General features: G+C 39.4%; 1 protein-coding gene across 2 annotated transcripts in view; it reads left to right on the top strand.

Annotated features, from left to right (window-relative positions):
* The window catches only part of TMEM116 (transmembrane protein 116), a 104,217-nt gene that overhangs the window by 72,947 nt on the left and 6,315 nt on the right, over positions 1 to 24,955 (top strand). Inside the window, exon 11 of one of the 2 annotated variants that reach the window (XM_045073774.1) lies at positions 14,787 to 14,843. The exons of the other annotated variant lie outside the window; for it this stretch is intronic. Within the exon in view, the coding sequence (XP_044929709.1) occupies positions 14,787 to 14,834 (48 nt within the window). The 3' untranslated portion in view covers positions 14,835 to 14,843. Of the gene's footprint in view, positions 1 to 14,786; positions 14,844 to 24,955 lie in introns of those variants that run through there. 2 annotated transcript variants of the gene reach the window in all.

Raw genomic sequence — 24,955 nt, 5'->3', positions numbered from 1 at the left:
ACAAATGGTGCTGGAAAATTAGATATATAGAGACCAAAAAAAGTTACCTCAACCTAAACATCACATACAAAAGTCACCTCAAAATGGGTCATAGTCTTAAATGTAAAATATAAAACTATAAAACTTTTTAGAAGAAAATATAGAACATCTTTAGGATCTAGGGCTTGGTGAGGAATTTTTTTTTTAAGATTTTATTTATTTATTTGACAGAGAGATATCACAAGCAGATGGAGAGGCAGGCAGAGAGGGAGATAGAGGGAAGCAGGCTCCCCGCTGAGCAGAGAGCCCGATGCGGGACTCGATCCCAGGACCCCGAGATCATGACCTGAGCCGAAGGCAGCGGCTTGACCCACTGAGCCACCCAGGTGCCCCTTGGTGAGGAATTTTTAACATGATACCAAAAGCATGATCCATAAAAGAAATCCAAAAAAATTGGACCACATTAAAATAAAAACTCTTAATTTATAAAAGACCCTGTTAAGAATATGAAGACAAGCCAAAAACTGGGAGAAAACATTTGCAAACCACATACCTGATAAAGGACTCATTGAGAATATATAAAGAACTCATACTACTCAGCAATCCAGTTAGAGAATAGGCGAAAGACAAAGAGACATTTCACTGTACAGAATATATGGATGGCAAATAAGCACATGAAAAGATGTTTAGCATTAATAGGCATTAGAGAGATGCAACTTAAGACCCCATGAGTGATCACTACAGACCTATTAGAATAGCTAAAATTTGAAAAATAGACAATGTCAAATGTTGGTGAGGATGCAGAGAAACTAGATCTTTCATACGTTGCTGATAGGAATATATAATTGTGTATCAATTCTGGAAAACAAGCAGTTTCTTTAAAAAAACTAAGCAAATGGTGTGACTTAACAGTTACAGCTCTAGATACTTATTCCAGAGAAATGAAAATGTATGTCTTTATAAAAACTGTACACGGATAATCACAGCAGCTTTATTTGTAATGGCCCCAAACTGGAAACAATCAAAGTGTTGCTCAATAGGGGAAAGGTTAAACTGCGGTAAGTCCATATCATGTATTAGCAGCAAAAATGAATGAACCACTGATCCACAAAAATTAGCTGGATCTCAAAGGCATTATGGTGAGCGAAAAAAAGCAATCTCAAAAGGTTACATATTGTATGATTCCATTTGTATAACATTTTTGAGATGACAAAATTATAAAAATGGAAAACATATTAGTGTTTGCCAGAGGTTAGGGATAGTGGAGTGGGCGAGAAGTGGTATGACTATAGATGGGTAGCATGAGTGAGAACTTTGTGATAACAGAATAGTCCTCTATTTTTATTGTGGTGATGGTTACAGAAATCTTCACATATTATAAAATGGCATAGAACTATTTACATGTTATCAGTGTCAGTGTCCTGGTTATGATAACCTCCTGTATCAAAGGGAAAAGCTCAGTGAAAGGTATATATGATCTTCCTATGTTATGTTTGCAATTTCCTATGAATTATTTCAAAATACATTTAAAAAAGAGGGCGCCTGGGTGGCTCAGTGGGTTAAGCCACTGCCTTCGGCTCAGGTCATGATCTCAGGGTCCTGGGATCGAGTCCTGCATCGGGCTCCCTGCTCAGCGGGGGGCCTGCTTCCCTTCCTCTCTCTCTGCCTGCATCTCTGCCTACTTGTGATCTCTCTCTGTCAAATAAATAAATAAAATCTTAAAAAAAAAAAAAAAAAGAACCACAAGAGAGCGCCTGGGTGGCTCAGTGGGTTAAAGCCTCTGCCTTCGGCTCAGGTCATGATCCCAGGGTCCTGGGATGGAGCCCCGCATTGGGCTCTCTGCTCAGCAGGGACCCTGCTTCCTCCTCTCTCTCTGCCTGCCTCTCTACCTACTTGTGATCTCTGTCTATCAAATAAATAAATAAATAAATAAAAAGAACTATTTTATTTTTTAATGTCAAGCACATTTAAAAATCTGTTAGAATGTAACAGAGGAGGGGCAGGATGGCAGAGAAGTAGGAAACCCTGTTTTAACGAGTCTCTTAAAGTGAGCTAATTATCTACCAGAACACTCTGATCACCCATGAAATCAGCCTGAAATGTAGGATTAGACACTTCTGCATCTCTACAGGAGCAGAAGACACCAGTGGAGAGGTAAAGTGAAGTGGCAACCCTTGGACTGATATCTGAAGATAAACAGAAGGGGGCACTGGAAAGTAATACCTCAGTACGAAAGTGCCTTGTGATTGGGGATCAGCATTAACTTGGAATCTTGTTAAAAGCACTCAAAAAGAGCAAAAGATCTTAAGGGGCAAATGGTGGAATTGGGCAGTCCAGGCATGGGCCTAAGCCCATGGACCCAGGATGGCCACTGCCCGAGACAACCCCTGCCAGAGAGAGTGCAGTGTAGCCCCTGGGGTTGTGTGGCTTGTACCACCCCTTGGCTGGGTGCACTCCTGCCCCTTCATGAGGGAGTCTGGTGATGGCACCAGCCTGCGTGCGTTTCCTAGAACTTTTGTGCTCTGCATGCACTGCACGACAGGGGTCTGAACCACTCCCCTTCTGTGCCTGAGAAAGCTCCATTCGGGCACTAGCCAGCAGTCTATAGGAACAGGCAGAGTCTGGACTCTCCCAGCCAGGGCCTGAAGGAACTCAGCGTGATCTCTGGTTGTGATCCTGCAGTGGCAACATTTGCTGTTGTGATCCCAGACAGCAGTCCTGGCAAAGGCAGCCACCGGAAGCAGACTCCCTGGACCAATACACTTGTGGTTTTAGTGGCACAGGGATGCAGAGACAAGTGGGTGCTTCAGGTGACCCCTAAGAGGGTGGCTGGGGACATGTAGTGCCTGTGGGAGTCGCATGGCTCAGTGGAGTTTGCAAAAGGGGAGTCTGTGTTCCGGACCAACCAGAGGGGAGCAGACTGAAGCTTCTCTTTGAGACGGAGGTCTGGGTGCAGCTTGCTTTCCACTAAACCTCCAAAAACCCTCAGAAAGCCACCAAAACCCAAAAACCTCCAGAGAACAAAAGCCTGAGAAACTGGTTTCCATAGAGTGCAGCCCCTCGATAGGGGGCAGAAGGACTCAACCCAAAGCAAGACTGACTCAAAAACAGGGCAGGCCCTTCCTTGTAAAGCCAGCCAAAAGAACAAGAGGACAACCACCACAGACAGGGTCCCCATAAAACTGTAAACCTCCAATACAGGGGAAAACAATATATTAAACTCCCAGTATTGCCCTAATACCTGTATATTTCATAAATACAACTTTTATTTTTAATTCGTTGTCACTATTCTTGTGCTTTTTAATTTTTTAACCTCCTAACCATTACAACTAGAGGTTTAATACAACGTATTCCATAATAATCTTTTCACTTGAACTTTTTTCATACATATACCTGTGGTTTTTTTTCTATTTTTAAAACATAGATATAAACTTCAAGTAATCCTCTTTCCTTAATCAATACTACCCATACATATAAACCAGTTTTAATATCCCTTTTACTCTGGAAAGTTGAGTCCTTTAACAAAGATACCAAGATACACCCAGGAAGAATCAAAATAACCTTCCTCACCCACATTGAGGATTTATAACCACCCTCCCATCTTTTTCTTCTGTTAGTGTTTCTGTGTATTTGTTTTTATTCTGGTATTATATAAATCCTATTCTTGGGGTTCATTTTGGCTGGGTTCTTTTTCTGATTTTTTGTTCTTGCCATTTACTTTTTTGGTCTTTTTGTTTGTTTACCTTATAAATCTTAACCTTTGGGACCCATTCCAGCTGGGTCTTCTGTCTTCTCTCTCTCTCTCTTTTTCTTTTTTCTTTCTTTTTGGTGGTGACTTCTGATTGCTTAGAAGCATTCCAGGGTGCACCTTGCCTGGATCGTGGTTGATATATTCAGATATACGTCCCCTGAACCACCTCTCACCAGAATGAGTAGGAGGAGGAATGCCCAACAGTGGGAAAATTCAGAGACTGTGCCCTCTCCATCAGAACTATTGGATATGGGTGCCTGGGTGGCTCAGTGGGTTAAAGCCTCTGCCTTCAGCCCAGGTCCAGACCCTAGCATCCTGGGATCAAGTCCTGCATCGGGCTCTCTGCTCAGCAAGGAGTCTGCTTTCCCCCTCTCTCTGCCTGCCTCTCTGCCTACTTGTGATCTCTGTCTATCAAATAAATTAATTAAATAAAAAAAATTTTAAAAAGGAACTATTGGATATGGACATAAACAGTATGTCGGAAAGGGAATTCCAGGGTAACAATTATGCAGGCAATGGCTAGGATGGAGAAAATCGTTAGTGACAACATAGAATCTCTAAGAGCAGAAGAGAAAGCTGCCCAGGAAGAAGTTAAAAATGCTATCAGTGAGATCCAATCTAACCTAAATACTTTAACAGCTAGGGTAACTGAGGCAGAAGATAGAATTAGTGATCTAGAATATAAACTGATAGAGAAAAAGGATCAGGAGAAGCCATGGAAGAAACAACTTAGAAGCCATGAAAACAGAATTAGGGAAATAAATGATTCCATGAAATGTTCCAATGTCAAAATTATTGGGATCCCTGAGGGGGTGGAGAAACCGAGAAGACTAGGAGGTATAGAAGATATAGTTGAACAAATTCTGGTTGAAAATTTTCCCAGTCTGGGGAATGGAACCAGCGTTTGTGCCCTAGTGGTAGAGAGAACACCCCCAAGATCAATGGATCTAGAAAGACCTCTCAAGACACTTAATTATGAGACTGATGAATCATAATTTTAGACAAGAGCTTCTGAGGGCAGCTAGGGGGAAGAGATTCCTTACATACAGAGGAAGGTCTATCAGAATAACGTCAGACCTGTCCACAGAAACCTGTCAAGCCAAGAAGGGCTGGCAAGACATATTCAGGGCACTAAATGAGAAGAACATGCAGCCAAGAATACTTTATCCATCAAGGTTACATTTCAAAATGGATGGAGAGATAAAGAGCTTCCAAGACCAGCAAGGTTTAAAAGAGCATGTGACCACCAAGCCAGTACTACAAGAAATATTAAGGGTGGTTCTATAAAAGAAGAAAGAACCCAAGAGTGACATAGAACAGAAATTCACAGAGACAATCTATAGAAACAAGAACTCCACAGGCAATGTGATGTCAATAAAAATGTATCTTTCAATAATCACTCTCAACATGAATGGCCTAAATGCTCCCATAAAACAGCACAGGGTTGCAGATTGGATAAAACGACAGGGCCTGTCCATATGTTGTCTACAAGAGAGCCATTTGGAACCTAAGGCTACATTAAGACTGAAAGTGAAGGGATGGAGAAGCATCTTTCTTACCAATGGGCCTCAAAAGAAAGCGGGGATAGTGATTCTCATATCAGATAAATTAGATTTTAAACTAAAGACTGTAGTCAGAGAAAAAGAAGGACACTACATCATTCTTTTTTTTTTTTAAGATTTTATTTATTTGACAGATCACAAGCAGGCAGAAAGGCAGGCAGAGAGAGAGAGAGGAGGAAGCAGGCTCCCTGCTAAGCAGAGAGCCTGATGCAGGGCTCATGACCCGAGCCGAAGGCAGGGGCTTTAATCCACTGAGCCACCCAGGCACCCCGGACACTACATCATTCTTAAAGGGTCTATCCACCAAGTAGATCTAACAATTGTAAATATTTATGCCCTCAGTAAGGGAGCAGCCAACTACATAAGACAACTGTTAATCAAGATAAAGAGTCACATTGATATGAATACAATAATAGTAGGGAATCTTAACACGCCACTCACAGTAAGAGATCATCCATGCAGAAAATCAATAAAGAAATAAGAGCGCTGACTGATACATTGGACCAGATGGACCTCATAGGTATATACAGAACATTCCACCCTAAAACAACAGAATACTTATTGTTCTCAAGCACACATGGAACTTTTCCCCACAAATCAGGGATCAACCAATACCAAAAGACTGAGATTATTCCCTGCATATTCTCAGACTACACTGCTTTGAAACTGGAACTCAATCACAAGAAAAAGTTTGCAAGGAATTCAAACACTTGGAAGCTAAAGACCACCCTGCTTTAGAATGTTTGGATCAACCAGGAAATTAAAGAAGAACTTAAACAATTCATGGAAACCAATGAGAATGAAGACACATTGGTCCAAAACCTATGGGATATGGCAAAGGCGGTCCTAAGAGGGAAATGCATAACCATCCAAGCCTCACTCAAAAAAAAAATTGAAAAATCCAGAATACCCCAGCTCTCTTTACACCTTAAAGAACTGGAGAATCAACAACAAATTAAGCCAACCCCACACACAAGCAGGGAAATAATCAAGATTAGAACAGAGATCAATGAGATAGAAACTAGAGATACAGTAGAACACATCAGTGAAACTAGAAGCTGGTTTTTTGAAAGACTCAATAAGATTTATAAGCCACTGGCCAAACTAATAAAAAAAAAAAAAAGAGGACCCAAATAAATAAAATTATGAATGAAAAGGGAGAGATCACGACTAACACCAAGAAAATAGAAGCAATCATTAGAAATTATTATCAATAGGTTATATGCCAATAAGTTAAGCAACCTAGACAAAATGGATACATTCCTGGAAACCCATAAACTTCCAAAACTGAATCAGGAAGAAATTAACAACCTGAATAGAATATCTAGTAACAAGATTGAAGCAGTGATCAAAAACCTCCCAAAAAACGAGAGCCCAGGACCTGAGGGATTCCCTGGAGAATCCTACCAAACATTCAAAGAAGAGATAATACCTATTCTTCTGAAGCTGTTTTAAAAAATAGAAACTGAAGGAAAACTTCCAGACTCTGATTACCCTGATCCCCCAACAAAGCTAAGACTCCACCAAAAAGGAGAATTTCAGACCAAAATCCCTGGTGAATATAGATGCCAAGATTCTCAACAAAATCCTAGCTAATAGGATCCAACAGTACATTAAAAATCTGATCCACCATAACCAGGTGGGATTTATCCATGGGATGCAAGTGTGGTTCAACATTCACAAATCAATCAGTGTGACAGAACAAATCAATAAGAAAAGAGAGAAGAACCATATAGTCCTTTCAATTGATGCAGAAAAAGCATTGGACAAGATACAGCATCCATTCCTGATTAAAACCCTTCAAAGTATAGGGATAGAGGGAACATTCCTCAACTTCATAAAATCTTATCTATGAAAAACCCACAGTGAATATCATCATCAATGGGGAAAAGCTGACAGCCTTCCCTTTGAGATCAGGAACACAAGGATGTCCACTCTCACCACTGTTGTTCAGCATAGTACTAGAAGTCCTAGAAACAGCAGTCAGACAACAAAAAGAAATAAAAGGTATTCAAATTGGCAAAGAAGAAGTAAAACTCTCTCTCTTCGCAGATGACATGATACTTTATATGGAAAACCCAAAAGACTCCACCCCCAAATTACTAGAACTCATACAGCAATTCAGTAATATGGCAGGATACAAAATCAATGTACAGAAATCAGTTGCTTTCTTATACACCAACAATGAAAATATAGAAAGGGACATTAGGGAATCGATTCCATTTACTATAGTACCAAGAACCATAAGGTACCTGGGAATAAACCTAACTAAAGAGGTAAAAGATCTGTACTTGAGGAACTACAGAATACTCATGAAAGAAATTGAAGAAGTCACAAAAAGATGGAAGAGCATTCCATGCTCCTGGATTGAAAGGATAAACATTGTTAAAATATCTATACTGCCTAGAGCAATCTATATTTTCAATGCCATCCCAATCAAAATGGCTCCAGCATTTTTCAAAGCGCTGGAACAAGCAGTCCTAAAATTTGTATGGAACCAGAAGGGACCCGGAGTTGCTAAGGAAATGTTGAAAAAGAAATAAAAAAAAAACTGGGGGCATCATATTGCCTGATTTCAAGCTTTACTACAAAGGTGTGATCACCAAGACGGCATGATAACTGGCACAAAAACAGACACATAGACCAGTGGAACAGAGTAGAGAGCCCAGATATGCACCCTCAACTCTACAGTCAAATAATCTTTGACATAGCAGGAAAAAATATCCAGTGGAAAAAAGATAGTCTCTTCAATAAATGGTGCTGGGAAAATTGGGCAGCTATGTACAGAAGAATGAAACTCGACCAGTCTCTTACACCATACACAAAGATAAACTCGAAATGGATAAAAGACCTCAGTGTGAGGCAGGAATCTATCAAAACCCTAGAGGAGAACATAGGCAGTAACCTCTTTGACATCAACCACAGCAACTTCTTTCAAGACGTGTCTCCAAAGACAAAGGAAACAAAAGTGAAAATGAACTTTTGGGACTTCATCAAGATCAAAATCTTCTGCATAGCAAAGGAAACAGTCAATAAAACAAAGAGGCAACCCATGGAATGGGAGAAGATATTCGCAGATGACACTACAGACAAAGGCCTGATATCCAAGATCTATAAAAAACTCCTCAAACTCAAAACACACAAAACAGATAATCTCGTCAAAAAATGGGCAGAGGTCCTGAACAGACACTTCTCCAAAGAAGACATAAAAATGGCTAACAGACACATGAAAAAATGTTCATCATCATTAGGCATCAGGGAGATTCAAATCAAAACCAGATTACACCAGTTAAAGTACTACCTTACACCAGTTAAAATGGCCAAAATCAACAAGACAGTAAAAACAAGTGTCAGAGGGGATGTAGAGAAAGGGGAACCCTATTACATTGTTGGTGGGAATGCATGCTGGTGCAGCCACTTTGGAAAACAGTGTGGATATTTCTTAAGGAATTAAAAATTGACCCTGCAATTTCACTACTGGGTATTTACCCCAAAGATACAGATGTACTGAAAAGAAGAGCCATCTGTACCCCAATGTTCATAGCAGCAATGGCTGCAGTTGCCAAACTGTGGAAAAAAACAAGATGCCCTTCAACAGACGAATGGGTAAAGAAGATATGGTCCATATACACAATGGAGTATTATGCCTCCATCAGAAGGAATGAATACCCAACTTTTGTATCAGCATGGACAGAACTGGAGGAGATTATGCTGAGTGAAATAAGTCAAGAGGAGAAAGTCAATTATCATATGGTTTCACTTACTTGTGGAGCATAAGGAATAACATGGAGGACATTGGGAGATGGAGAGGAGAAGTGAGTTGGGGGAAATCAGAGCGGGAGACAAACCGTGAGAAACTGTGGACACTAAGAAACAAACTGAGGGTTTTAGAGGAGGGGAGAAGGGGGTTGGGTAAGCCTGGTGGTGGATATTAAGGAGGGCACATATTGCACTGGGTGTGGTGCATAAACAATGAATTTTGGATCACTGAAAAAAAAATTTTTTTAAAACTATTAGAATATAAGGAATATAAAGGAAGGTATAATATAAGGAATATAAAGAAGATAAAAACATAATTTAAGAGAAAGGTTTTTGTTTGTTTGTTTGTTTGTTTTTCAAGTTTTATTTATTTATTTATTTGACAGACAGAGATCACAAGTAGGCAGAGAGGCAGGCAGAGAGAGAGGAGGAAGCAGGCTCCCTGCTGAGCAGAGAGCCCAACGCGGGGCTCGATCCCAGGACCCTGAGATCATGACCTGAGCTGAAGGCAGAGGCTTTAACCCACTGAGCCACCCAGGCACCCAAGAGGAGTTTTAAATACAGTATATATCATTCAGAATTTGCCAGTAAACTAAATAATAAAGAATGGTATACATATATAATAGAAACATATAAATAGGTATACATATATAATAGAAACAACAAACTTGATATTTTATACACATATATATATAATTGTTCCCTATAGAAAGTGAGTATTCTTATGCCCATTTAAAAACTGTAGAAATCAGTGATGAAAAAAATAATGAATTTTATAATAAACAGTTGTTTAAGGGGACATTAGCAAGATGGCAGGATAGTAAGCCCTGGGCCCTCATTTCCCTCAGAAACATATATTGATTGAAAGCTCCCTGCACCCCAGGTTAAAATGCATCCAGACTCTGATTGCTGATAGATTGGGGACACCTTCTTGCCAGAATCCCTACCCCTGTAATAGTGCTATATAATCAGAAGGAGACATCCCCCAGCTCCCAGCTTCCTTTATGGGAAAGAAGAGGGATTGTTTGCATTTCCAGCACCCAGGTTTTCTGAGAGGGCTCTCCATTGGACTAGCTTCTGCCATGACAGTATTAGAGATCTTACGGGTCTTGCACAGTTTAGTTTCCTTGGGGGAGAACAGAGATGACAGTTTGGACAGGTAGACATCATAGTATCTACCCCCTGCTCATCACAGTGTGAGAAGATGAAAAATCCCACCTTAGCTTCTCCTTGAGGAAGGAGAGAGTTAATCTATATATCATATACCCTAGCTTTTCCAGGACTGCTCCCAAACTGGCATCAGTCTTGCTGGACTTGTAACCTTGATGATCTGATTCAGTATAGTCACCTGGTGGAGAACAGAGATAAATGGTGATTTGGATTGATGGGCACTATACCTCCTACCTCTGGCTTAGCACAGAGGAAGAAGACAAAAGCATAGCTTCCTGGTGCTCCCTGAGGGAGATAAAGAGTTGGTAGAGATGCCCAGAATCTCTGACTAGACTGATCAGTGGAGGTTTTCTGTATGAGGCCAGTCAATGAAGACTGAGGGAGGTGCCTTCTTTGTTTAATAGAGAGACACAAACCGGAGAAGTCAAGGAAAATGAAGAATCATGCAGTTAAGTTTCAAATAAAGGAGTAAGATAAATCTCTAGAAACAAACTCTAATGAAATGGAAGCATAAGATTCACCTAATAGAGAATTCCAAATAACCATCAAGAAGATGCTTACTGAGGTCAAGAAAATAATGCATGAGCAAAGTGAGAATTTCAACACAGTGGTAGAAGATATTAAAAAAAAAATACCAGACAAATCATGGAGCTGTGGAACACAATAACTGAACTAAAAAATTCACTAGAAGGGTTCAATATCATAGTAGATCAAGTAGAAGAAAGGATTGGTGAACTCAAAGACAGATCATTGGAAAGAATTCAGTCAGAGGAGAAAAAAAAAAGGAAAAGAAAAGAAATATCAAGGGACTTAATGGATACCTTGGATAAAAGAGCAATAATATAATAATATACACATTGTAGGAGGACAGAGGGGGGAAAAAGGACCAGAAATCTTAAATAAATATAGAGACTGAAACCTTTGCAAATCTGGAGAAGAAAATGAACATACAGATCCACAATGACAAGATAACACCAAACAGGAGTCCACAGATAGGCACACTGAGACATGTCATGATCAAATTGTTAGAAGTCAAAGACAAATGTAAACTAGCAGCAAGAAAAAGTGACCTATTATATACAAGGGAACATTTATGACTCTAAATGTTTTGGGTTTTTTTCTTTAAGATTTTATTTGTTTATTTGACAGAGATAGAGATCACAAGTAAGTAGAGAGACAGACAGAGAAAGGGGGAAGCAGACTCCCCACCAAGCAGAGAGCCCAATGCGGGGCTGGATCCCAGGACCCTGAGACCATGCCCTGAGCTGAAGGCAGAGGCCCAACCCACTGAGCCACCCAGGTGCCCCTCTAAGTGGTTTTTTTGTTGTTGTTTGTTTTTTAGCAGAAGCTTTGTAGACCAAAAAGGAGTTGCATGATATATTCAAACTGAGAAGATCCTTGCCAACCAAGAATATTCTACCTGTAAAAATTATCCATCAAAAACAGAGAGACAAAGAGTTTCTCAAAAAAAAGCTGAGGGGGTTCATCACTACTAGAACTGCCTTAAAAGAAATGATAAATGTAGGTCTTCAAGTTGAAAGGATGCTATAAAGCAATACAATATCATAAGAAAATATGAAACTCATTATAAAAGGCAAATATATAAATACAAAAAACTATACTCCTATAATGGTGGTGAGTAAATAATTTTTAATTCTAGTATAAATTTGAAAGAGAAGTGTTAAAAGTAACTAAAAATATATTAAAATATGCGCAGTGTGAATAGATGCTAATTGCAATGACAATAACAAAATAGGAGGAGAGGACTTAAATGTTGAGTTTTTTATGTGATTAAGCTTAAGTTGTTATCAGTATAAAATAAACTCTTCTATTTTATGTAAACCCCAGGGTAACCACAAAAATATATCAATTGAAGTTACAAAAGAAGAAAGGAATAAAACCTGCCAAATACCAAAAATTTAATAAAACAAAAAAGACAGAAGAAAAGGCCAACAAAAGGAACTGCAAGACTAACAAAAAACAGCAAAATCCCAATGGTAAATCCTTCCCTATCAGTAATTACTTTAAATGTAAATTAGGGGCACCTGGGTAGCTTAGTCAGTTAATTATCCAACTCTTAATTTCCGCTCAGGTTATGATCTCAGTGTCCTGAGATTGAGCCCCATGTCGGACTCTCCTCTGGATGTGGAGCCTACTTAAGATTCTCTCTCTCTCTCTGCCCCTCCCCCACCTAAAAATGAAATTAGAAAATACCTAGAGACAAATGAAAATGAAAACACAACATACCAAAACATATGGGATGTAGCAAAAGCAATACTAAGAGGGATTTTGCCAAATCAGTATTGAGAAAAACAACAAAGCTGGAGGCATCACATTTCCTGATCCAAAAATCTTTTATAAAGCTACAGTATTCAAAACAATTTAGTACTGGCATTAAGGCAGATATACAGATTGATGAAACAAATTCACACTGATGTGGCCAACTGATCTTTGACAAGGGTGCCAAGAATCAAGAATACACAACTGGGAAAGAAGAGTCTGTTCAACATATGATGTTGGGAAACTAGACATCTATATGCAAAAAAATGAAATTGGACCCTTATTTTACACTATACACAAAATCAATTCAATGTGAATTAAACACTTACATGTAAGAACTGAAACCATAAACCTCCTAGAAGGTTTGACATTGGCCGTGGAATAATTTCATAGATATGCTACCAAGAGCACAAGCAATAAAAACAAAAATGAATGGGACTATCACAAGCTAAAAATCTTCTGTACAGCAAACAATCAAGAGATTGAAAAGTCAGAGTGGGATAGTATTTGCAAACTTGATATCTGAAAAGGGGTTCATCTCCAAAATACGTAAGGAATCCTACAACTCAATAGCAGAGTTAATATCCCAATTATAAAATGGGCTAAGGACTGAATAGAGATTTATTTCTCCAAAGAAGAGATACAAATGGCCAAAAAATGTATGAAAACTGTTCAGTATCATTAATAATTGGGGAAATGCAAATCATAACTACAATGAGAAAAAGAAAAAAAAACTACAATGAAATATCCCCTCACATCTGTTGAGATGGCTGTTATCAACAAAGCAGTGTTGATTAGGATCTGTTGAAATTAGATCCCTTGCACACTCTTCTGGCAATGCAAAACAGTGTGGCCACTATGGAAAACAATATGGAAGTTCCTTAAAACAATTAAAAATAGAACTATCATAAAATTCAGCAATCTCATTTATGGCATTTATTTAAAAGATTGAAGTAAAGAATGCAAAAAGATACTAAATTTCCTTTGTTCAACGTAGCCAAGATTTACAATAACAAGATATAGAAACAGATGTCCAACAGATAAAGAAAATGTGTATGTGTATACCGTAGAGTATTATCCAGTCTTAAAAAATAAGGAACTCCTTCAGTATGTGACAACATGGATGAACCTTGATGACATTATGCTAAGTAAGGTAAGAAAGTACATAAAGACAAATACTGCTTAATTCCACTTATATGAGGTATCTAAGCTGAATTCATAGAATCAAAAAATAGAATGATGGTTGTTATGGGCTGGGGGAAAGGGATATGGGGATTTATTTATTTATTTATTCATTTTTATTTATTTGACAGAGATCACAAGTAGGCAGAGAGGCAGGCAGAGAGAGAGAGGGAGGAGGAAGCAGGCTCCCTGCCAAGCAGAGAGCCTGATGCGGGCTCGATCCCAGACCCTGAGATCATGACCTGAGCCGAAGGCAGAGGCTTAACCCACTGAGCCACCCAGGCACCCCAGGGATATGGGGATTTATTAATCAATGGCATCAAGTTTCAGTTAAGCAAGTTAAGTAAGTTCTAGGTAAAATATTGTAACCATAGTCAGCAATAATGTATACTACACTTAACATTTTGATAAAAATGGTGTGCTTGGGTGGCTCAAATGGTTAAGCATCCATCTTTGGCTCATGTCATAATCCCAGACTCCTGGGATCAAGCTCCACATCAGCTTCTTTGCTCAGTGGAGAGCCTGCTTCCCCCTCTCCTTCTGCCTGCTGCTCCCTCTGCTTGTGCTCAAATAAATAAATAAAATAAAATAAAAAGTTTAAAATTTTGTCAAAAAAGTAGATTTCTTATGTTGTTACTGCAATAAAAAATGAATAATTTAGGAATGTATGATATGGGTATGGAAGAGATTTGAAATTATACAAAAATATTTGTGCAAATCTGTTGTCACTAAATTTGAAAAGCTAAAGAAAATATAGAAAGTTCTATATAGAGTTAAGATAATCATAATACCCTAACTTGATAAAGATAGCATTTTTTAACTTGATTATCTGTTTTTGGGTATTGAGTTTGAGAAGTTCTTTATAGATCTTAATTATCAACCCTTTGTCTATAGCATCATTTGAGAATATCTTCTCCTATTTTCATTGTTTTGTTGATTGTTTTTATTGACATTATTTTTTTGCTGTGCAGAAGCTTTTTGTCTTGATGAAGTCCCAAAAGTTCATTTTCACTTTTGTTTCCCTTGCCTTTGGAGATGTGTCTTGAAAGAAGTTGCTGTGGCTGATGGTAAAGAGGTTGCTTATTGCCTGTGTTCTCCTCTAGGATATTGATGGATTCCTGTCTCATATTGAGTTCTTTTATCCATTTTGAGTTTATCTTTGTATATGGAAGAGAATGGTCAAGTTTCATTCTTCTGTACACAGCTGTCCAATTTTCCCAGCACCATTTATTGAAGAGACTATCTTTTTTCCACTGGATATTTTTTCCTGCTTTGTCGAAGATTATTTGACCATAGAGTTGAGGGTACATATCTGGTCTCTCTACTCTGTTCCACTAGTGTATGTGTCTGTTTTTGTGCCAGTACCATGCTGTCTTGGTGATCACAGCTTTGTAATATAGCTTGAAATCAGGTAATGTGATGCCTCCAGTTTTGTTTTTCTTTTTCAACAATTCCTTGGTGATTTGGGGTCTTTTATGGTTCCATACAAATTTTAGGACTGCTTGTTCCAGCACTTTGAAAAATGCCAATGGTATTTTGATCAGGATGGTGTTGAATGTATAGATTGCTCTGGGCAGTGTAGATATTTTAACAATGTTTATTCTTCCGATCCATGAGCATGGAATGTTTTTCCATCTTTCTTTGTCTTTTTCAATTTCTTTCATGAGTGTTCTGTAGTTCCTCAAGTATAGATCCTTCACCTCTTTGGTTAGGTTTATTCCAAGATATCTTAGGGGTTTTGATGCTGTTGTAATGAACAGGCACTTCTCCAGTGAAAACATAAATATGGCTAACAGACACATGAAAAAATGTTCATTATCATTTGCCATCAGGGAAATTCAAATCAAAACCACATTGAAATACCACCATATACCAGTTAGAATAGCTAATATGGCAAGAAACAGCAAATGTTGGAGAGGATATGGAGAGAGGGGAACCCTTTTACACTGTTGGTGGGAATGCAGGTTGGTGCAGCCACTTTGGAAAACAGTGTGGAGATTCCTCAAAAATTTTAAAATAGAGCTACACTATGACCCAGCAATTGCATTACTGCCTATTCGCCCCAGAGATACAGATGTAGTGAAAAGAAGGGCCATATGTACCCCAGTGTTCGTAGAAACAATGTCCACAATAGCCAAACTGTGGAAAAAGCTGAGACGCCCTTCAACAGACAAATGGATAAAGAAGATGCGGTTCTTATACGCAATGGACTATTACTCAGGCATCAGAAAGGACGAATACCTGACTTTTGTATCAACATGGATGGGACTGGAGGAGATTATGCTGAGTGAAATCAGTTAAGCAGAGAAAGTCAACTATCATATGGTTTCACTTATCTGTGGAGCGTAAGGAATAACATGGAGGACATTAGGAGAAGGAAAGGAAAAGTATATGGGGGAATTGGAGGGGGAGATGAACCGTAATAGATTGTGGACTCCAAGAAACAAACTGAGGATTTTCGGGGGGAGGAGGGTGTGGGGATAGGTGAGCCTGGTGGTCACCCTTCCTCTCTCTCTGCATCGCATGGAGCACTGTGAGTTATGTGCAAACAGTGAATCTTGGAATACTACATCAAGAACTAATACAGTATTGTATGGTGACTAACATAGAACAAAAAAAAATAAAAATAAAAATAAAGCTTTGATTAAAAAAAAGATGACATTTTTTAAGTCAGAGACAAATCTCACTTATTCTGAATGCGGATGCAAACAAAAAGATATATTACAGATCTTGTGAATTGGAGGAAAATACCATGCTCAAAAATAATTAGTGCCAGAAACATAACCATGAATTTGGCATTAAGAAATAATCATAACTTGGGGCGCCTGGGTGGCTCAGTGGGTTAAGCCGCTGCCTTCGGCTCAGGTCATGATCTCAGGGTCCTGGGATTGAGTCCCGCATCGGGCTCTCTGCTCAGCAGGGAGCCTGCTTCCTTCTCTCTCTCTCTCTGCCTGCCTCTCAGTGTACTTGTAATTTCTCTCTGTCAAATAAATAAATAAAATCTTTAAAAAAAAAAAAGAAAGAATCATAACTCTACATCTAAAGAAATAATCATAAAGAAATATTCCCCATCTAAAACTAATGATACACTATATGTTAACTAACTGAATTTAAATAAAATAAGTTAAATTTTAAAAAATGGTTCATCATAATTCATCACAAAAACCTAAAGGAGGGGGCGCCTGAGTGGCTCAGTAGGTTGGGACCTCTGCCTTCAGCTTGGGTCATGATCCCGGGGGCCTGGGATCGAGCCCCACATCGGGCTCTCTGCTCAGCAGGGAGCCTGCTTCCCTTCCTCTCTCTCTGCCTGCCTCTGCCTACTTGTGATATGTCTGTCAAATAAATAAATAAAAATATTTTTAAAAAAAACGTAAAGGAGAAAAAAATGAACATAAGAATACATGCCAAAAAATTGTTTAAATTCACCACCTATTCCTATTTTTGAAAATTTCATGGGAACACAAAAATACTACATAAACATAGTTAAGACCATTTACCAAAATCTAATAGCAAATAACATTTTAATTATTGAGGGGTGCCTGGGTGGCTCAGTGAGTTAAGCCTGCTTTTCTTGTTTGGTTTTGTCAAATTGGCTCACTATGCTTCCCAGAGAATCTGTTGGATAGGGTTTTTCTTATTCTGGGGTCCAGTTGGCATCTCATTACTCTGATTTCTGTCTGACACATACTAATACCACTTTGGTCTTGGAACTGTCGGTGGTTTGTCTTCATCTATGCATACTTTGGGGTTTGTGAGATGCCTTACCAGCTTTTGTTGTTATTCATAAGTTTTGATTTTACCATCCTAATGCTTTGTCTTTATGGAGTGATTTGAGGAGGTTCTGAAAAGGAGTGCTGTGCCATTTTCTACAAATCTCCCTTCCTTTCTCATAATTAAATATGTTTCCTAACCATTAAAAAGTAGAATGTTGCATTGTATGAAAAATAATTTTTCCATGGACTGCGATATGAAGCTTTACTCAAAAAGTTTTTGTTTTTATTTTTGTTTTGTTTTTAAACCTAGAAAACCTGAATTCAAGTCCCAGTTTGGTTATTTGCAAATTGTTATTTTTGTCATTTAATCTTTTTGAGCATCAGCTTCTTGTTTGTAAAGTGGAAATAAAAATATATGAGATTTGTTGATTGTTCAACAGCATTTCTAGAAATGCTTTGCAAAGTAAAAAGTGTGAGGCAATTACAAAATACTGTTACTTCCTTCAAAATTTCCCTTTTGACTAAGAACTGTCCCAGGATTTCCCCTTTACCATGCATGTTTTTTCCCAAAAAGTTTTTTTTTTTTTAAATTTAAGGAGAATACAACAAAATTCATACTATATCATCAGGAATATTTGACCCATCACAGAGGCTCAGCGAATCAGCCAGGAATGAAATCCTTTGCAGAAATGACAGTGCCATCCCCAGATATAGTGATTCTGCTTTATTTGAATTACATCAAATATAGTAAGCATTTTTAATGCCCAGGATCCTACCAGAGCACTTCTTTTGAAGACTTTTGTGTAAAATGGACCCATCTCCAAAATGTAATGAGTTTTTTAAAGCATTATACTATTTATGTTATACATATACTTATGTACATAAAATAATACCCTATATTTTCTACCTAAAAATGGACAAAACTGATAATAATGGTTCCCAATAGGGAGGACTGGGGAGAAGTGATTAAGAGAGATTTAGCCATATATTTAATGTTCTTCACTTTACTTATTTTTTTTAAAGATTTTATTTTATTTTATTTGACAGAGAGAGATCACAAGTAGGCAGAGAGGCAGGCAGAGAGAGAGGAAGGGAAGCAGGCCGTCTGCTGAGCAGAGAGTCCGATGTGGGACTCGATTCCAGGACCCTGAGATCATGAGCTGAGTTGAAGGCAGCAGCTTAACCCACTGAGCCACCCAGGCGCCCTGTTCTTCACTTAAAAAAAAATAGCTTTACTGGGCATCTCAGTGGCTTAGTCAGTTAGCAGCTGCCTTTGGCTCAGGTCATGATCCCAGAGTCCTGTGATCAAGCCCTGCATCGGGCTCCCTGCTCAGTGGAGAGCCTGCTTCTCCCTCTCCTGCCTGCCACTCTTCCTGCTTGTACTTGCTGTCAAATAAATAAATAAAATCTTTTTAAAAAATAAAAAAAATAATAAAAATAGCTTTTTTGATGTATAACATTCTAAAAAAATTTACCCATTTAAAGCTTATAATTCAGGGCGCCTGGGTGGCTCAGAGGGTTAAAGCTTCTGCCTTCGGCTCAGGTCATGATCCAAGGGTCCTAAGATCGAGCCCCACATCAGGCTCTGCGCGGCAGGGAGCCTGCTTTCCTTTGTCTCTCTCTGCCAGCTTCTCTACCTGCTTGTGATCTCTGTCTGTCAAATAAACAAAATCTTTTAAAAAATTAAAGCTTATAATTCAGTGGTCTTAGAATATTTACAGATTGTGCAGCTGCCATCATAATCTAATTTTAGAACTTATTTATTACTCCCCATTCTCTCCCCTAAACTGCTTCTACATATACTTTCTTTGATTTACCTATTTCAGACATTAATATAGATGAAATCATACAATATGTGAACTTTTGTGACTGGCTTTATTTACTTAGCATAATGTTTTCCTTTTTGGTGGCTGAGTAATACATATATATGCATATATATGTATATGTATATATTACATCTTCTTAATCCACTTATCAATTGATGCCAATTCTAAAATGTATATGGAACCAGGAAAAACCCGAAATAGCCAAAGAAATGTTGAAAAAGAAAACCAAAGCTGGAGGCATCACAATTGTGGATTTTAAGTTGTATCACAAAGCTATAATCATCAAGACAGTATGGTACATGCACAAAGGTGTGGAGGCCGAAAAAAATTAAGGCCATCCCACCTCAAGTTTAGCCTTAGCATAAGTACAGACATCTCAGACCCCTATGCCCAAGGGCTGAACTTTCCCCCACCCTGCTTTAGTAAGACCCACCCTGCTTTAGTTCCAGGAAGGCCCACCCTGCTTTGGTTCCAGAGACCCCCCACCTTGCTTTGGTTCCAGGAATCCCCACCCTGCTTTAGTAACAGGAACCCACAAATACCCCTGCTTTAACTAAGCTCGGGGTCCAAGTCCCTGTTCCACTGTGTCGGATATACTTGGGCCCAAGCTTAAGCTTTTCAAATAAACCCTCGTGTGATTGCATCAGTGCTTGCTTGGCTCCTTGGTGGTCTCTCAGAGGTGAAAACTCCTGCATAACAAAAGGTAGACACAGATCAGTGGAACAGAACAGAGAACTTAGTAATGGACCCTCAGCTCTATCTTAAACAGAGCAAGAAAGAATAACTAATGGAAAAAAGACAGTCTCTTCCACAAATGATGTTGGGAAAACTGGACAGTCAGGTGCCGAAGAATGAAATCAGATCCCTTTCTTAAACCACACACAAAAATAAACTCAAAATAGATGACAAACCTAAATGTGAGGCAGGAGTCCATCAAAATCCTAGAGAAGAACACAGACGGTAACCTCTTTGACCTTGGCTGCAGCAACTTCTTACTAGACCTGTCTCCAGAGGCAAGAGAAACAAAAGCAAAAATAAACTACTAGAACTTCATGGAGATAAAAGGCTTTTGCACAACAAAGAAAACAGTCAACAGAACTAAAAGGCAACCTACAGAATGGGAGAAAATATTTGCAAATGGCTTATCAGATAAAGGGCTAGTATCCAAAGTCTATAAAGAACGTCTCACACACAACACCCAAAAAAACCAAAAAATTCCAGTCAAGAAACGGGCAAAAAACATTAGTAGACATTTCTCCAAAGAAGACATAGAAATGGCTAAGAGACACGTGAAAAAGTACTCAACATCACTTAGCATCAGGGAAATAGAAATCAGAACCGCAATGAGATACCACCTCACACCAGTCAGAATGGCTAAAATTAACAACTCAAGAAACAACAGATGTTGGTGAGGATGTCGCGAAAGGGGAACCCTCCTACACTGTTGGTGGGAATACAAACTGGTACAGGCACTCTGGAAAACTGTATGGAGGCTCCTCAAAAAGTTAAACATAGAGCTACCCTATGACCCAGCAATTGCTCGACTAGGTATTTATCCAAAGGATACAAATGCAGTGATCTCAAGGGCACGTGCCCCCCATTGTTTATAAGCAGTAGTATCCACAGTAGTCAAAATATGGAAAGAGCCCACATGTCCATCAACTGATGAATGGACAAAGATGTGGTCTATATACACAATGGAATATAACTCAGCCACCAAAAAGAAATAAATCTTGCCATTTGCAACAACATGGGTGGAACTAGAGGGTATTATGCTAATCAAAATAAGTCAGAGAAAGACAAATATACGATTTCATATGTGGAATTTAAGAAACAAAGCTGATGAACATAGGGGAAGGGAAGGAATAATAAGCTAAAAACAGAGAAGGAAGTTTGGGTCCCCCCAAAATTGGGTACCCCAATAATGGGTCCATGATTAAAGGAGCGAGACTGATACAAAGCGAAGGTCAAACAAAGCTTTATTTCGCGCCAAGCATCAGGAATCAGACCAACTGTCAAACAGACGGGTCGGGGCCGTCCCTACCCGGAGGACGACCCCTCCCTGCTTTCCAGACTAATTTTTATAGAGCAAAGGCCATGTGGTTGGGCCTAGCCACACACAGGTGGCCAATGAGATTGTAATACACACACAGGAAACTCCACAGTGATGCTAGGCAACCAATTGAATTACAATTTACCCTAGTAGACATTTGAACCAGCCTATCACCTAGTTCAGAATTGGCTCCCAAAAGGTGCCCAAAGAGCGGGGTCCATACTCCTTGGTAGCTAGGAGACCGTAGGCGCCCCCACAGATTGAATACCTACACCTGGCCTGACTCATCCTTGTATTTAGACTTTGTTTCCTGGGACTGGTTTCCCAGACTTGCTTTTAAGTAAGTTCCCCTGGGGTGGGGGCAAGGTCAATTTAAGTTTTACAACAAAATGGCAGTTCCCCTGGGGTGGGGCCACTCTTGCTGAATAGGCCCTTACAGAAGCAAAACATAAGTGACTCTTAACGATAGGGAGCAAAGTGGACACCTGTGTGGACTCAGTCACTTAAGTGTCTGCCTTCAGCTCAGATCATGAGCTCAGAGTCCTAGGATGGAGCCCCACACTGGACTCCCTGCTCTGCAGGGAGTTTGCTTCTCCCTTTCCCTCTGACCCTCCCAACCCCCTGTTTGGCTCGTGTTTTCTCGTGCTATCTCTCAAATAAATAGATAAAATCTTTTTTATTTTTTTAAAGATTTTTATTTATTTATTTGACAGAAAGAGATCTCAAATAGAGATCTCTCTACTTGAGAGACGAGGGGGCAGGCGAGCAGGCTCCCCCTGAGCAGAGAGCCCTATGTGGGGCTGAAAGACCCCTCCCTTAGTAGACAGATAGGATAACTAACCGCTTGTTTGCTTTTCTGTGAACCGCTGGCTTTTAGGCGTAAATTAGGTTATTAATTGCTTATTAATTGCTCTTTTGCCCTTCTGTAACTGCTTGGCTTATAGAAATAATAGAAGACGCCATGATGGCACTCCTACCTTCCCCCTTCTTGTTCCCCCTCCCTGCCTCTCTCCTCCCGCGCGTGGGCCCTCAGAACCAATCAGCTTGTTCCCCCTTCCCGCCTCTCTCTTTCGCGCGCGCGCGCGCGCGCGCGCGCGCGCGCGCGCGGGTCCCCAAAGCCAATCAGCAAACTCCACGTATGCCTTTTTCAAAAGTTCTGTCAACCAATCAGTTGCGCCCCACCCAAAACTTGTTTGTACCTGTCTATAAAAATCCTGCACCACCCCAGCCAGGTGTGCTCAGCTAGCAGGAGCTGCTGACCACCCGCAGGCATGCGCTGACCACCCGCAGGCGCCTGCGTAACAATAAAGAACCTCTTGCTGATTGCATCCAGTGGCAGTGTTGGATTCTTGGGTAAGGGGATCCGCGGTTCTTTCAGGGCTTGATCCCAGGACCCTGACGTCATGACCTGAGCGGAAGGCAGAGACTTAACCCACTGAGCCACCCAGGCACCCTTTTTTAAAAAATAGGGAGCGGGGCGCCTGGGTGGCTCAGTGGATTAAGCCGCTGCCTTCGGCTCGGGTCATGATCTCAGGGTCCTGGGATCGAGCCCCGGATCGGGCTCTCTGCTCAGCAGGGAGCCTGCTTACCCCTCTGTCTCTGCCTGCCTCTCTGCCTACTTGTGATCTCTCTCTCTGTCAAATAAAATAAATAAAATCTTTAAAAAAAAATAGGAAGCAAACTAAGTTGTTGGAGGGGAGGGGAGTGGGGACATTGAGTAAAATGGGTGATGGACATTAAGGAGGGCACTTGATGAAATGAGCAGTGGATGTTATATGCAAGTGATGAATCACTAAATTCTATCCCTGAAACTAATACTACACATATGTTAACTAACTTGAATTTAAATAAAATCTAAAATAAAAAATAAAGGCTTCCACAGTAAAGGTAATCATCAACAAAGTGAAAATGCAGCTATTGAATAGAAGAAAGTATTTGCAAATCATGTTCTTAATAAGGGGTTAATATCCAAAATATGTAAAGAACTCCAACAACTAAATAGCAATAAAACAATCCAAATAAAAAATGGGCAGAATAGACATTTTGCAGAGAAGACATACCGGATGGCAAACAGGTCCATAAAAAGGAACTCAGGACCATTAATCATCAGGGAAATGCAAATCAAAGCTACAATGAGGTATCACATTACACATGTTAGAATGGTTATTATCAAAGACATGGTATAACAAGAGTTGGCTAGGATGTGGACAAAAGGGAACCCTTGTGCACTGTTGGGGGAAGTATAAATTGGTGCAGCCACTATGAAAAACACTATGGAGGTTCCTCAAAAAATTATAAAGAGAACTATGATATGATTCAGTAATTCCACTACTGGCTATCCAAAGGAAATGAAAACACTTAATAGAAAAGATCTCTGTAGGGGCGCCTGGGTGGCTCAGTGGGTTAAGCCTCTGCCTTCAGCTCAGGTCATGATCTCAGGGTCCTGGGATCAAGCCCCTCATCGGGCTCTATGCTCAGCAGGGAGCTTGCTTCCCCCTCTCTCTCTGCCTGCTGCTCTGCCTACTTCTGATCTCTCTCTCTCTGTCAAATAAATAAATAAAATCTTTTAAAAAAAAAAAAGAAAAGATCTCTGTACCTCCATATTCGTGGAGCATTATTTACAATAATCAAGACATGGAAGCAAGCTATGTGTTTATCATTGGATGTATGGATAAAGAAATATATATATTTATATATACATATAAAATATCAAATATATACCTATATATAAGGGAATGGTATATGTAATATATATACAATATTATTGAGCAATAAAAAGAAAGAAATCTTGCCATTTATAACAATATGAACGGCTCTTGAGAGAATTCTGGTAAGTAAAATAAGTCACTAGAGAAAGACCAATACCATATGATCTCAACTGTATGTGGAATCTAAAAACAAGCAAAAAGCAAAAATATCTCATAGATACAGAGAATAAGTTGCCAGAGGCAGGGCATGAGAGGGTTGGTGAAATGGGTGAAGGTGACTAAAAAGTACAAACTTTCAGTTAGAATAAGTAAGTCCTGTGGATATAATATACAGCATGATGACTAATTAATACTGTGTTGTGTATTTGAAAATTGCTAAGAGAGTAGAATTTAAAAGTTCTCATCATAAGAAAAATAATTGTAACTGTGTGGTGATGGATGTTAACTAGACTTACTGTGGTAACCATTTCACAGTATTTGCAAATACGAATCATGTTGTACACCTGAAACTAATGTTATATGTCAATTATATTTCAATAAAAATAAGCTTAAAAATGAAGTTTGAACATACAAAAAGCTGAATTTTTATCAAACATATGTCTTTGTTGTGGACATAATTATATTCATGTGAGGTTATGAAGATATGATCTGGGTTTTCAATAAATTATTTTTTTTTAAAGTTTCTTGGGGCCCCTGGGTGGCTCAGTTGTTAAGCATCTGTCTTCAGCTCAGGTCACGATCCCAGGGTCCTGGGATCGAGCCCCACATCGGGCTCCCTGTTAAGTGGGAAGCCTGCTTCTTCCTCTCTCACTCCCTCTGCTTGTGCTCCCTCTCTCACTGTGTGTGTGTCTCTCTCTGTCAAGTAAATAAATAAAATCTTTAAAAAATTTAAAAAAGTTTCTTTTGCTTTTCCCTGGGCCTCAGAGAATGTGGTGGAGTCTTATTCCAGGCAATAAGGATATTCTCACAAAC

The sequence above is a fragment of the Mustela putorius genome, unplaced genomic scaffold (genome assembly GCF_011764305.1).
Source record: "Mustela putorius furo isolate JIRA1106 unplaced genomic scaffold, ASM1176430v1.1 tig00537248_pilon_pilon_pilon, whole genome shotgun sequence".
NCBI lineage: Eukaryota > Metazoa > Chordata > Mammalia > Carnivora > Mustelidae > Mustela > Mustela putorius.
Note: the sequence above shows the minus strand (reverse complement) of the source record. Positions and strands in the feature narration are given on the sequence as shown.